This window comes from Petromyzon marinus, chromosome 40 (assembly GCF_048934315.1).
Source record: "Petromyzon marinus isolate PM22_M1 ecotype Great Lakes invasive population chromosome 40, UKy_Petmar_22M1.pri1.0, whole genome shotgun sequence".
Classification (NCBI taxonomy): Eukaryota; Metazoa; Chordata; class Hyperoartia; order Petromyzontiformes; family Petromyzontidae; genus Petromyzon; species Petromyzon marinus.
In genome coordinates, this window is record NC_133706.1 from 12,235,721 (window position 1) to 12,249,946 (window position 14,226).

At 56.4% G+C, this 14,226-nt stretch overlaps 1 protein-coding gene across 1 annotated transcript in view; it reads left to right on the plus strand.

Moving 5' to 3' along the window:
• LOC116950775 (dmX-like protein 2) overlaps window positions 1–14,226 on the plus strand; it is a 68,859-nt gene that overhangs the window by 27,387 nt on the left and 27,246 nt on the right. Inside the window, exons 12-27 of the mRNA XM_032968833.2 lie at window positions 35–953; window positions 1,857–1,978; window positions 2,753–2,842; window positions 3,101–3,209; window positions 3,358–3,480; window positions 3,785–4,066; window positions 4,458–4,615; window positions 7,463–7,590; window positions 7,874–8,840; window positions 9,408–9,520; window positions 10,044–10,185; window positions 10,658–10,979; window positions 11,179–11,283; window positions 11,637–11,809; window positions 12,774–12,871; window positions 13,017–13,182. Of these exons, the coding sequence (XP_032824724.2) occupies window positions 35–953; window positions 1,857–1,978; window positions 2,753–2,842; window positions 3,101–3,209; window positions 3,358–3,480; window positions 3,785–4,066; window positions 4,458–4,615; window positions 7,463–7,590; window positions 7,874–8,840; window positions 9,408–9,520; window positions 10,044–10,185; window positions 10,658–10,979; window positions 11,179–11,283; window positions 11,637–11,809; window positions 12,774–12,871; window positions 13,017–13,182 (4,017 nt within the window). The remainder of the gene's footprint in view (window positions 1–34; window positions 954–1,856; window positions 1,979–2,752; window positions 2,843–3,100; window positions 3,210–3,357; window positions 3,481–3,784; window positions 4,067–4,457; window positions 4,616–7,462; window positions 7,591–7,873; window positions 8,841–9,407; window positions 9,521–10,043; window positions 10,186–10,657; window positions 10,980–11,178; window positions 11,284–11,636; window positions 11,810–12,773; window positions 12,872–13,016; window positions 13,183–14,226) is intronic.

Genomic DNA, 14,226 nt, shown 5'->3' on the forward strand with positions numbered 1-14,226 from the left:
TTTAATGTGGTTTTGATTATGTCCCTGGCCCCAGGTCTGCTTCTCCTCGCGCATCCCCGTCGCCTTCCCCGCTGGCGACGCTCACTCCATGGGCAAGCACATGTACCTGTACGCGTGTTCGAGCGGCGCCCGGCACGCCGGAGACCCCGCCGCCGGCACCAGCCCTCACCACCCGCGCTACTACTCCTCCTCCTCCTCGTTCTCCTCCGTGCCTCGCAGCTCCTCCGGCCACCTCATCTCCTCCAGCCTCGGCCGCAACCTCGGCAGCTGCGGCAGCATCGGCAGCATCGGCGGCGGCATGGGCGGCCCCTTCGGCGCGCTGCTGGTGCCGCCCTCGGTGAAGCTGGTGACGAAGCACGCCGACGGCTCGCTCAACCAGTGGGCCGTCTGCTTCGGCGAGGACGCCGCCTTCCGCACCGTGCTGGGCATCTCTCACCAGTCGCGCTACTGCGGCCACCGCTTCCGCCTCACGGGGCAGGCATGCCACGCCGTGCTGCCGCTGCTGCTCACCACGGCGCACCACGCCCCGCGCGATGACGCGCCGCCCGACGGCCGCTCTTCCCCGCGACCGTCGCCTGCGGACGACGTCGCTCTGAAGCGGCCGGGTAGTCGCTTCGTGCGAAGGGAGGCGGGCGGGTCGTCGGGCGGGTCGTCGGGCGGGTCGCCGGGCGACGCGTTCGCCGGCCCGGCGATGATGCGGAGGAGCCGGCGCGGCGAAGGCGGAGGCGGCGGCGGCGGCGCCTGCGGACCGCCCGGCCGGCAGCTGCGGCGGTTGATGAGCGACTGCGACGTGCTGGCGGTGCGCAGCGAGCTCATCCTGTGGCGCGTGGACCCCGTGGGGCCGCTGTCCCACACGGGTGGCGTGCTGGAGCTGGCGCGCATCAACTGTGCCAGCGAGGACGCTTTTTCGCACATGGCCTGGCTGCCCACCACCGTGCCGGGGTACTGCCTCGGTAAGTGCGGCGCCGGCAAGGGGAGTGTAGGCCGCGGTGTGTGTGTTCATTATTCGTCGGTGTTGGCATCCGCAGGACTTTACACCTTTAGCAATTCCCGTTGGAGCCACGGTGTGGGGCTGCCCATGCCACCTACCTCCTCCTCGCCACCTATCCGCAGTGCCTCTCTTCGGTGCATGTCATGAGTGTGAATTATTCTCCCTTCGTGAGAGACGGGAGAGAAGGTGCCGGCTCTCGTGTTGCCCATGAACCCACTCGTGTGCTGTGGCCGGGCATTCATAGGTGCTCGCAAACAGAACAGTCTGTTAAGGCTATACGATAATTAAGTTAGGAAATTTAAATAAAAGGGGGCGGTGGGGGAAATAGCACTTGGAGTGTACATAGCTGAACGTCGGTGTGTGTGTGTGTTGCTTGCATGTTGTTTGTGTTAATCTGGTGGTGTTGGATTTAATCCAGCTTGGTGTTTATGTTGATGTGACAGTGTTGATATAATGGTATTCATGTAGTAGCCTCAATGTCGTAGTTTTAATGTGGTTGTGGTAATGTGGTAGTGTTAATGTGCTAGTGTTAATGTGCTTGTGTTAATATATTAATGCGGGCGTAGCGGTTAGCACCCTTCGCTGCGAACCTAGCGACCCTAGTTTGATTCCTCGTCTCCGCCAACACCAGCGATATTTATCTGAACCGGTAATGGGTCTCCCCTTGGTCGATTCGGCCTCAAATAAGCACTTGGTGTGATATTTAAACATCACCACTGGGGAGACAAAGGCGGCCGGGCGTGGTATAAAGTCGTGCCGGCCTTCATAGGTGCTCACTAACAGCACTTGCCCCAACAGTCTGTTAAGGTTACACGGGGGATCTTTGTGTGCGTGCGTGTTGTTTGCGTGCTTTGCGTTCGCACAGGGACGTACTGCAACTCACCAAGCTCATGCTTCGTGGCGTCAGACGGCTGGAATCTGCGCCTGTACCAGGCCGTGATCGACGCCCGCAAGCTGCTCGACGAGCTCTCCAAGCCGCAGCTGTCGGTGAGCGTGCCCACGTCTCGTTCTGCCGTTGTTTTTATTTGGTTTTGGTCCATTCTCCGGTTTTACTTCAATCGTGCTAATTGGCGTCGGATCATTCGGAGCTCCCCGCACGGCAGTGCCGCAGCCCCGCGTTGACATACTGCTCACAGAACTAGATGTCGTAGAACTACTTCTGATATTCCTTCAAGTGACACCTTATCGATAGGGTTACAGCCACCTTCTCATGTGACCCGCGATACAGAAGTTTGCGGGTTGGACTGATATTTTTTATTCTCAAGAGCTTTTAATTCATCAACCATATTAATTTTTATATGCGCGTCATTGTCGGCGATGGGACTGGCACCATCGACTCACTACACTTGAGAACCTGGTTTAAAAACGGGAGGCTGACACCCAGATTTGAAGCCAGAATCTCAGCCGTGCTGGTTCATTGCTCTGGTTCCTGAGCCACCCAGACACCTCTGCATTAATTATTCATGAAGATAGATGCAGCCCAATTAACAAATTGACCCTTAATGTGTAAACACGCACCTGGGCTCTGCGTCCCAAGGCTGCTCTCTGGACACCCTGGTTTCCTTCAACGCGAAGCCAAACGCTCATTGATCACAACCAGTTATAGACGGCCTGGTGATCAACACGCAGACCCGACCCGGAAAACCACACTTACATTATATTGTTTGTTATTATTATACCTTTGAGTGCCACTCACTGGCTCGCTGTGCTGCTGCCGTGCTTGCGCTGCATGTTTGCCGCAACTGCCACCGTCGCGTGCAGCGTCTGGTGGGCGACGTGTTCAGCATTGTGAGCCAGCAGTCGACAGCTCGGCCCGGGTGCATCATCGAGCTGGACGTCATCACTGAACAGGTGCCGCCCCCCCCCTCGCCTGCCCCCCTTTCCCTCCTCGCCACCCATCACTTCATGTTGCGTATGGCGGAGCGAATAGCAACACTTGAAGGGCTTTATCCATCTACGACCCATATCGTAAGCTGCCTGTCAATACAGGCAGCGGAAGCAACATCACCGGCATCATTTGTGTAAAGCTAAAGTTGTGTTATTGTGATTGTGACCGAGCCGAAGTGCTTGGATTAACCGTCGCTTCCCTGTGTCATGCGCCGTGTGCAGTGCCCATCCAGCACGCAGTTCCTGCACGTCTTCTCGGAGGAGCTCATCCTCGGTCGGCGCTCCAAGGACACGGAGGAGGGAGACGGATCCAACCTGGCGAGCGGTGCCGGTGAGCCGCCAAATAACGCCGCCTCGCCGCCAAACAAAAACAACAATTGGGCGAACGCCCCCATCGTCGCGACGGCGCCTCCTACTCCTTCCCCTCCTCCTCACCCGCGTCATAATCAACGCGTGCGTTCATGCCATGCCGTATGCAGGTCCCGGCCGAGCGCCGCAGTTTTCTGAGAAGTTCTTCCTGGTGTCCATCGAGAGAGCCGAGGGAGGGCAGTCGCTGCTCAAGATGTGGAGCCTCCACCTGACCTCCGTGCAGGCACTCGCTGGTACGCCCCTCCACAGGTCGCACAATCGATCATGCAAGTCTGTGCAGATACTCGCCGCACAAATGGAAAATTAAAAACTCTCCTCCACTCAATAAATTTTTATTTTGTTGTTTCCCTTCAACGTGACTTTACCGAGAAAACTAAGAATATGAATTACTGCAGTCACGAAAGCTTTAAATCAAAATCTCCTCCACTCGTCGGGAAGAACTGGGTATACCCACACTTCTCCCCACCAGTCTGCCCACCACACCACACTCACTCATGCCTCCTCCCCGCCCTTCTTCCACCGCACTGTCGCACTCAGCCGAGACGCAGGCATGGCAGAACTCGCCCGGCACGCCACAGTCATCGGGCACCGGCACTGGCAGCGGAGCTTCTTCCTCCTCGTCAACCTCGTCGTCCGCTGAATCCCGGCCGCCCTTTGGCGGTGGCGGCGGCAGTGGCGGCAGCACCACGCTGCCCCGCACGGCCTCCAGCGCCAACTTGCAGACAGCGAGCCGGCTCACCCTCGCCTCGCGCCTCCTACACTCGCAGCCGCTCCCGCTGCAGCACGGCGTTGAGATCATTCACGCCACGCCCGCCGCAGGTAACGCGCCGTGTTCGTAGGCGTGGTGTTTGTGGCGCCGGGTTCCGGTGTGGGGGCGGCGGTCACGCCCGTACTCGCTCCCCACAGGATTATATTTTGGGCCCTATTCCACATTTTTATTAAATGGCTGAAACCCTTCACCCCCACCACCACCCCCCCCCTTGTTGGTGATGTCCATGAGAGCCGGTGATGATTTGGGGAGGCCTTCATCCAGCAGCGGATTGATTATGGCTGATGATAATGATAATGGTGACGAGGACGTTGGTAAAAGTCTGACGGAAAGGAAAAAGTGCCAACTGGCACGAATCGAGCGTAGTCTTGTTGCGCCTGTAGTTCTCAGCGGCTGCGTTCGTCTCGTAAACAGCGATTTGTTGTTGGGCCACCTCTGCAGGCCACCTGAGCTCCTCGTCCATCTACCCCGTGTGTCTCGCTCCCTACCTCATCGCGACCTCCTGCTCCGACGGCACCGTCCGCTTCTGGCGCTGCTCCGTCGCCGATGCCAAAGCCTCGCAGCAGCAGCAGCAGCAGCCGGGCAGCAATGGTCCGCAGGTTCGGTGCCACCTTGCGCCCGCGTTTAAAATATGGCGCGTCCCAATTGCGCCGGATTCACCGTGAGAAATGTACGAGCACATTTTTTTTGGATAAAATGAATGAGTGAGTGTACGATTGAGATGAGTGAATGCGTGGGTTTAGGAGTGAATGAGCGGGTGTACGATTAAGGCGAGTGAATGAGTGGTAGAGCAGGCAAATAATGTAACTTAAGTGAGAACTCGCGCAAAGCCAGGATAGAGTCTCACAAGAATGTCCTAGGGCAGGGGTCGGGAACCTTTTTGACTAAGAGAGCCATGAAAGCAAAAAATTTGGAAATTTATTTCAGTGAGAGCCATATAATATATTTTAAAAGTGAATTCAACTAAAGGTCAGTATAATAAGCCTCTGAATTTATTCTTTTAAATAATGTTGTTATAACACTCACCATTAATGCGACTTCTGGTGCTGCATGGATTTGCTGATGTCTTTGTAGTCGGGTTGGTACTTGGTGAGGTTAAGCTTCATGCAAGCGTTGAGGCTTTCATCCATTAAACGTGATCGTAGGTTGGACTTGATGTTTTTAAGATGTGATAATGACTGCTCACATGCATACGTAGATCCAAACATGGTCAATACAGCAATACTCACACGCTGCAGTGTGTGGTATGTGACAGGAAGCGCGTTCCAAGTTTTGAGAATCAGCTGGTCTTCGGGTTGGAGTTTTTTCATTTCTGTCCACATGTGCTTGCTCGCCAACTCCGCTTTCTGTCGTGTGATTCTTTCCAAATCTTCATTCAGTGACTTGAACTTATTCACCCTCATGTCTGAGACCTTCAGGTCAGCCACTTCTGCTTCAAAATCTCTGACGGAGACACCAGGGATGTAATTCAGGTCGGCTGTGTTCAGTGAACACTCGTTTGGATGGGTGATGAACTTAAAAAGACGAGTGTGCTCACGAAATTCTCCAAAGCGTGCTTTGAAGGACTGTAGGAGACTGGATGTGCAGCCAGCTAGCTGGTGGAGATCAAGGTTTTGAATGGGCTCACTTGCTGTGCATGCATCTTTAAATTGGCTCAGTTTTTCAAAATGTAGTAAACGACCTGTTTCAAGATCCGTGATGAAAAGCTCCAGCTTGTTTTCAAAAGCAAATACAGCTTGTTGAAGGGATAACACTGTATTTCCAATGCCTTGCATTTTCACGTTGAGCTGGTTCAGATGTTCAGTCAGATCTACGAGATAGTAAAACTTGAGGAGCCACTCGGTGTCGGCTAGCTCAGGATGCCCGACGCCTTTCATTTCAAGGAAAGTCCGGATTTCGTTCAGGCAAGCCGCAAAACGGCTAAGCACCTTCCCTCTTGACAACCAACGCACATTGCTGTGCAAAAGCAGACCAGGATAGTTATTTACAACTTCATCCAGCAGTGTTTTAAACTGGCGATCATTTAAGGCTCGGGCAACAATAAAGTTGATCACACGAATGACCAGCGACATCACTTCGCCAAACTGCCTGTCACACATCTGAGCACAAAGTGCCTCCTGGTGTATAATGCAATGGAAACTTAGGATGGGTCTATTTTCATGTTCACGGAGAAGCGCCACAAATCCTTTGTTTTTCCCCACCATACACGGAGCACCATCAGTACACACTGAGAGAAGTTTATCCATAGGTAGACTTTTTTCTTGAGCAAACTCCATGAAAGACTTGAATAAATCCTCACCTCTTGTGGACCCTTTTAATGGCAGAACAGCAAGACTTTCTTCGCGCAGTGTGTCACCAACAGCATATCTTGCAATCACGCTGAACTGCGACAAATGGCTCACGTCTGTTGACTCATCCAAAGCCAGAGAAAAGAACGGCGCTGCATTTATGTCCTTCACTTGCGTTTCCTCCACTTTGTTTGCCATCACGATGGTACGATCATGAACAGTTCTTGCCGACAGAGGCATATCTTGTATCCGTTTGATTATCTTGTCTTTGTTCGGAAGATCATCAAAAAGTTCATTGGCTACATCCAGCATGAACGTTTTAGCATACTCGCCATCTGTGAATGGTTTTCCGTTCCTCACTATTGCTAAAGAACCAGCAAAGCTAGCCGAATTATAGTCACCTTGCCGGGTCCATACGCGGAGTTGCTGCTGGCTAGCTTGCACCCTGCTCAGAAGCTCTTGGCACGCTTTCTTTCTGCTGTCTCCCGCAGGGTATTTTGATGCAAAGGTAGCGTGGCGCGTGTCGAAGTGCCGCTTTACATTCGACCGTTTCAACGATGTAATTTTGTCATTGCAAATTAGACACACCGCAGAACCCGCTCTCTCCACAAAGGCGAATTCTTCGGTCCATTCGTCCTGAAATGTACGATACTCGTCGTCTTTTTTTCTTTTCGCCATCTTCTTCGTCGAAGGGTTAGCTTTGAGCTAATGACCGAGCAGACGCAGTCTCAGACTGATTCAAAAGGGGGCGTTTACCTGTTTTACCCAGCAACGGCAAACGTAGGCCAGTATCATCCAATTAAAATAATGGACAATTGCTCCTGCAGCCCTGAACAGGACATGCGCAGTGAAAAATCGATGGATGGATTAAAACAAGTGAGAATATTTTGTTTTATCTGCGAGCCATATGCAATCATCAAAAGAGCCACATCTGGCTCGCGAGCCATAGGTTCCCGACCCCTGTCCTAGGGCATTGGCCGGCCAGTAGGGGGCGATGATTATGTACAATCCCGATTAAGTGATTTGAGTGGATGTGCGAGTGAGCGTATGTACGTACGTACGTACGTTGAACGTCTTTAGCAACGTAAGTAGCCAACCGGCGCGAATCGGAGATGAGGATGGTGAAATGAGCTGGTGTGCGTGTGCGCCGCCCTGCAGGACGCCAGCTACTCGTGGGAGGAGTGGCCCCTGCAGTGCGACGAGGCGGCTCCCAGCGCCATCAGTGTGCCGGGCCGGCCCGTCGCCGTCAGCTGCTCCTACCCGGGCTGCGTGGCCGTTGCCTACCGGTGAGCGTCGCTCCGTGACGCGCCGTGACGCGCCGTGCGCTCCCGCATCGCGCTCACAACGCGCTCGCAACGTCGGCGTCCACAAATTGAAATACGCTCATAAATCCAGCGTCACACTTGCAAATCACTCCGATTAGCACTACGTACGGCGCGAAAGAAGTTCAACATATACGCATAGGTACATTCGCAACACACTCACCCACTCATCATCACACTCACAACTCACGAACCCACCCTCACCATCCCTCGCCCTCCCTCCATTCCCCCTCCCTCGCCGCGCCAGCCGTGAGGAGCACAACGCGAGCAGCGCGCGCGACTCGAGCCTCTACGTGTCGGTGTTCGAGTGCGAGTCGAGCGGCGGGTCGTCGTGGCTGCTCGAGGAGACGCTGCCGCTGGGCGGCGTTGGGCGCCGCCTGCACCCGCACCACGCCGTGGACAGCAACCTCATGGTGTACAGCCACCCGCCGGGCGGCGACGGCGCCGCCTCCTCCGTCCACCACCGGCACCCGCACGGCCCCACCGAGCGCGCCCTCCTGCGTCACCACCACGACCACGCCAAGCACCTGCTGCACATCGACTGGGTGTCCAAGGAGGACGGCTCCCACATGCTCACGGTGGCCGTCGGGGCCCGCGTCGTCATCTACGGCCGCCTCTCCTGGACGGCGGGGGAGCCGGCGTCGAGGGGCGGGGCGCCGGCGGCGTCGTCGCACGGCGCCCTGCCCGCGTCGTACCGCCCGGCCAAGACGCGCTGGGTGCCGCTGCGCTGCGTGGGGCTCGTGTCGGCGTTCGACGGCTCGCCGGCGCTGCCCGTCGAGCTGTCGTGGGTGCGCGACGGCGTGCTGGTGGCCGGCATGGACTGCGAGATGCACGTATACTCGCAGTGGCAGGACCCGACCGCCGCCGCCTCCGTCGCGGACGAGCAGGCGCTGCTGCTGCTGACGCGCGAGTTCGACAAGATCTCGTCGTCGCGCGCTCCCCGGCACAGCGCGAGCGCCGGCAACGTCCGGCAGGCGGCGCAATTTGGCGGGGCCAAGAAGCAACCGCTGCCGCAGGGGCCGTCGCGGAAGAGCCTGTCCAAGTGTCCGACGGCGCTGCGTCCGCTGCTGCACGAGCAGAACCCGGCGCTGGTGCTGCCCGAGGCGGTGCGGGGGTGCGGGCTGTTTGAGGCGGCCGAGGTGCTGTCTCCCACGCTGGCGCAGTACCACCCCCTGCAGCTGTCCGGGCTGCTTGACCTGGGCAGAGTGCGTCAGGTGAGTGTGCGTGGTTGGTTTGTGCTGCGCTTCAAACCTGGCCACCCGAGTTCAATTCCCACTCACGATCAACACCAGTGACGATTATCGGAATGGGACCTGGGCCTCCCCTAGGTCGACTCGGCCTCACATGAGTACCTGGTGCGGTGTGTAAGCATCGCCGCTGGGGAGACAAATGCAACCAGGGGTGGCGCTGGCCACTCGCCCCCTCGTGTGCCGTGCCAGCCTTCATTGGCACTGCACGCGAACTGCACTTGCCCCAACAGCCTTTTAACGCCATTTGGGGCATCGTTGTCGTTGAGGTGTGTGTGTGTCTTTGTGTGTGTGTGCGGTGACTAAAATTTCAAACCAGTCCCAGGCCTCCCCTAGGACAAACCTGGTACCTGGTGCGATGTGTAAACATCGCCACTCGTGAAGCAAAGCAGCCAGGTGTGGCGATGACCACCCACCCACTCGTATACCGTGGCGGCCTTCGTAGGTGCTCACTAAAAGCACTTTCCCTGAAAAAGTTTGTGAAGGCTATACGGGGAATCTGTCCTTTTTTGTGTGCTGCTGTTGCTGCTGCAGGTGAGGGCGGTGCTTGCTCACCTGGTGCGCTGCGTTGCCGGGGACCTGGCCTACGTGGCGGAGGCGGGCGCGGAGCTGAGCACTCGGGAACGCAAGCACTCGCGCGCCGGCAGGTGTGTATGTACGTGTGGGTGTCGTGTGCGTGTGTGCTTAAGTGTTTGCGCAGGTGGAGCGGTGGTGCAGTGGTTACCACACTGCGCTACGAACCACCCGGTGACCCGAGTTCGATTAATAACCGTGGCAAATATTTGAACCAGTCCTGGGCCTCCTTTAGGTTGATTCACCCTAAAAAGAGTACCTGGTCTGGTGTGTAAACATCAGCACTGGGGAGACAAAGGCGACTACACAGGGGATCATTGTCTTTGTGTGCACGTACGTAAACATGTGAACGTTGTGATGTGCCGTGCGGCACCTTATGAGCTGAAATTATTCTTACGATAATTATAAGTATCGACTCGTACATGCATTCAATTACGTGCGTAAAAATCGATTCTTCGCAAGGTGAGTTTGCCAGTAGATGGCAACGCACCGGATGGGTTCGTCAATCCATCCGTTCAGAATGTTGAGCGTTCACCCTCGACCCCCGCTTCGCCAAATCTCGCATGTCCGTCTCTCCGCCTTGCTCGTGGTGCCCAGCACGAGTAGCGGCATGCTCGCCGGGCGGGAGGAGGCGGGAGACTACCCGCAGATCGACGCCGTGCCGCCACTGCCCCTCTTCAGCCTCCTGGCGGCCGACGGCGCCGGCTCTATGGGACCAACGCAGCACAACCCCGGGCAGGTGGGTGGTAACCCTGCGTGACGTTCCCCGCCGTGCTCCGCTCTCACTCTCTCCCCGAGCTGGAGCAGTCTCCCCTGTGCGTGCTCTCCCACCTACCTCGTACCACATTGCCTGCTTTTCCTCGCCTCTCCTATTTATTTTCGTCGTCGTCAGCAGCCATTGGTCCATCCACTGTTCGGCTTCCCCAAGCCTTCGCCGTCTCTCGCGAGGTTGACGCTTCACCTTGCAACCTTCACCCGAGCTGATTTCGTCCTTCCATCTCTGCAGCGGATGTACCGTTGGGCGTCAACCCCTGCGGCTGCCGCACCGTTGTTTTTGTCGTCATTTCTCATTCCAGTTGTTTTTGCTCTTGATTTCTTTCTCTTCGCTCGGTCGCTGCGCTTGGTCTTATTTATTTTGCGTTTTGTTGTTTTGTTGGCCGCGAGAGTTTTAACGATCATCCTCGTTCCTGACCACCGACCCCCACCCCTAGGTGCCGGAGAAGGACGGGAGGCGCGTGGGCGGCTCAGCCGACACCGACCAGTACGGCGACCTCTTCGAGGTTCCGTCGCTCGCCACCGTGGACGACCTGGACGCGACGGTGGACGGGGAGACGGAGGGCGACGAGCTGGCGGGCGCCAACCGCGTAGTGGACCTGTCGCGCTTCGGCGCCACCTACTTTGGGCCCGAGCAGGCGCAGGTGCTGGCGGGACACCTGGTGCAGGCCAGCCTGCCGGGCCTGTCGCGCCTCGAGCAGATGCACCTGATGGCGCTCGCCGACACAGTGGCTACCACCGCCAGCCAGGGCAGCATGGGTGAGCGGCGTCGGCGCTTGCTGTGTGTGTCTGTGGGGAGCGGTTGTGTAGTGGTTGGCGTGCAAACCAGTACACACCCGAGTTCGATTCCCACTCACCGTGCTAATTGACGACCACGGCCAGCATCACTTTACGTGCCCTGAATTGCATCGCTCGCTGAAATGCCGATCGTGCGGCGTCTTCTCTGTGGGCCGCGCAGAGAGCGTGGACGCGTGCGGCCTGCGCTTCCTGCTTGCCGTGAGGCTGCACTCCTTCCTGCTCTCCTCCCTGCCGCCCCTGCACCGAGCTCAGCTTCAGCACCAGGGTGAGAACACCGACCCCACCATACCAAACCCCAACGACACCAACCCGAATTCCACAAACACAATCCCCACCAACACAATCCCCAGCAATGTAGACTTTATCAACACAAATCCCACCAACACAATAGACCTTGACATTGACATTTAGCTCCTGAACCACACTGTCGTCGCACGCATGAATGAAATAGAATTGGTACCAACCAGAACTCCAGCAACACGATTCCCCCACCCGATGCAAACCCCCCCCCCTCCTCCCACCGCCTCCCACCTCCTGCTAATGCACCCGCAATGCTCTACAAGGACGAGCTGTTAACCGACAGCGCCGTCGCCCTCTGCCGTCGCCATCCTCCCGCAGGCCTGTCGACGTGCCACTTTGCGTGGGCGTTCCACTCCACGTCGCAGGAGGACCTGCTGGGCATGCTGCCCGCGATGCAGAGGGCAGACGGCCCCACGTGGGCAGAGCTGCGCGCCATGGGCGTGGGCTGGTGGCTCAGGGGACGTGCCGCCCTGCGCCTCTGCATGGAGAAGGTTTGGCACCCGCGTGTGTGTGAGGGTGTGTGTCAGGGGAGCGGTGGCGCAGTGTTTAGCGCGATGCGCTACTAACCCGGCAAACAGAGTTCGATTCCCGCTCACGGTCAATACCAGTGATTACCCGATCCTCCTCTAGGTCGACACAGCCTCAAATGAGTACCTGGTGCAGTGTACAAACATTGCCACTAGGGAGACAAAGGCAGCCAGATGTGGTGCTGGCCACCCACCCCCTCGTGTGCCGTTACAGCCTTCATAGGTGCTCGCTAACAGCGCTTGCCCCAAAAGTCTGTCAAGGCTATACAGGGGGGATCTTTGTGTTTGCACGTGTGCACGAGCACATGTGTGTGTGGGTTGACCCATATACATGGATGGCCTAAATTGTCCATCCACTGCTGGAAGAGGCCATGTGAGTCGTGGGCATTATTTTACCGTAGTCAGTGCGGGTTGGTGAAGGAGAGGAGCGTAAACTTGGGAGTGTAGACTTTTGTTGCTACAATTGAGTTGTCTGCAGTTACCCTCTACTGCCCATAACGCGAAGGAAGGTTTCAAGTACAGTGGTTTGCCAAAAATGCTCAAAATGTATAATTTTTTCTCAAGTTGAATATCCCACCGCTACAGATTTGACTCTGATGATGATTATACATGGAGATGGGCAATAATGTCTCTCTAAACTTAACGTGTCCTGGGACGGTGGGGGGAGCACACGTCATGACACATGCTGGTTGTGCTTGGCGTGGGACTCCCCCGGGTTGACTGAGCGTTAATTCCTGCCTCACTTGCTACGCTGCACTCTGTCGCCACTGGGATGATCAGGGCAAGCAGGCCGTGCGTTTTGTTCCCTCTCCCACAACCTCCTACAAACCCCAAAGTTATTTTCTGGGTTGGTGGGCCTCTCCTGTGTTGGCTCAGTGGCGAACGATAGCGCGACGATCGATAACGTGGTTTATCCTCCCTTGGGCAGCTGGCGAAGGTGGCGTTTCAACGCAACAACGATCCCCTGGATGCCGCCCTCTACTACCTGGCGATGGGCAAAAAGGGGGTCCTGTGGGGTCTGTTCAGGTGAGGGACCCCACCCGCGCATTCGCACGTCTCCCCCTCTGACCGTCCGCCCGTCCTCCGGTGACCACCAGCACTGACCGACGGTCCGCCGTTGTCTCTTGGTGCTTGCGTGGGGCCGCGTGTGCTCCGGCTCGGCGTGTCGCAGGTCGAAGGGCGACTCGAAAATGACCCAGTTCTTCAGCAACAACTTCGGGGAGGAGCGGTGGCGCCGCGCCGCGCTCAAGAACGCCTTCGCGCTGCTCGGCAAGCGGCGCTTCGAGCAGGCGGCCGCCTTCTTCCTCCTGGCCGGAGCGCTGAGGGACGCCATCGAGGCACGTGGTGCACCGCACACGGCCGCCTCTTCGGCTCCGCCGCAGGGCAGTGGGAACGCGTGGCCAGCGAATGGCGGGGAGGCGCCGAGGTGTCAAGACCTCCCGCCTCTAGGGAGATCTTGACACCTCGATAGTTAATGTTCGCTTCACCCACCGACTGTGTTTAACAGATGAAAGTTTAAAGATCACACTGTGTCATCCTTTTTGGCGAGCAGCAAGCTGTTGTGTGATGGTGTCTTAACTCAAATCCAAAGTAAAATTTTACCGCAAAACATGGTTACAAATCCACGATATCTTGAAAAATGTAGTTATAGATATAATCCGCTTGTGCCGCGGCATCTATATCTATATATGGGCGCCACGGTGGCGAGATGTTAGCTACCTCGCCTGGTATACAGGAGGCCATGGGTTTAATCCCGACCCTGACGCGTGTATATTTGGAGTTTGCATGATCTCCCTATGATCGCGTATATTTTTCTCCGGTTTTTTGCTCCGCATTTCAAATCACCACTCGTTTAGAGTATATGGCTGCTATACATGTCCGCATCATAAGCTACTTCACTGATCTATCATTTGTGTCCAGGTCGCTTTAAAAAAAGAGTTATAGTGCTGAGTGAGCCTCAAATGGTACGATAAAAATAGTTTGGTTTGCCAACGTATGGTGAATAATAAATGCTGGGTGGCTTCAGAGCAGAGGCTCCCAACATTTCAGGGCCTGCAGACCACTTCTCAACCCTCGGCCAGGTGTTGTGGAACGCCCTTCCTGTGGGCGTCGAGCAGGAGCCGTACCCTGGCTTGCCAGCAGATGGCGGTACAGCAAGTGGACGAATATCATCTGTCCCTTTTGCGTGGGATAGAGTGTTTCCCCCTCACATGCGTGGGTTTTCTCCGCCTGCTCGAATGTCCTCCCACGTATGAATACTGATTAATTGGCAGGAAACATCTTAACATGTAGAGGAGCTCAAAGCTTGGGCAATTGTTGGTTGCGGAAGCTCACAGCCTGGCTGCTGCCTTCCCGCCTGCCTGTGATTTTTTGCACCTCCG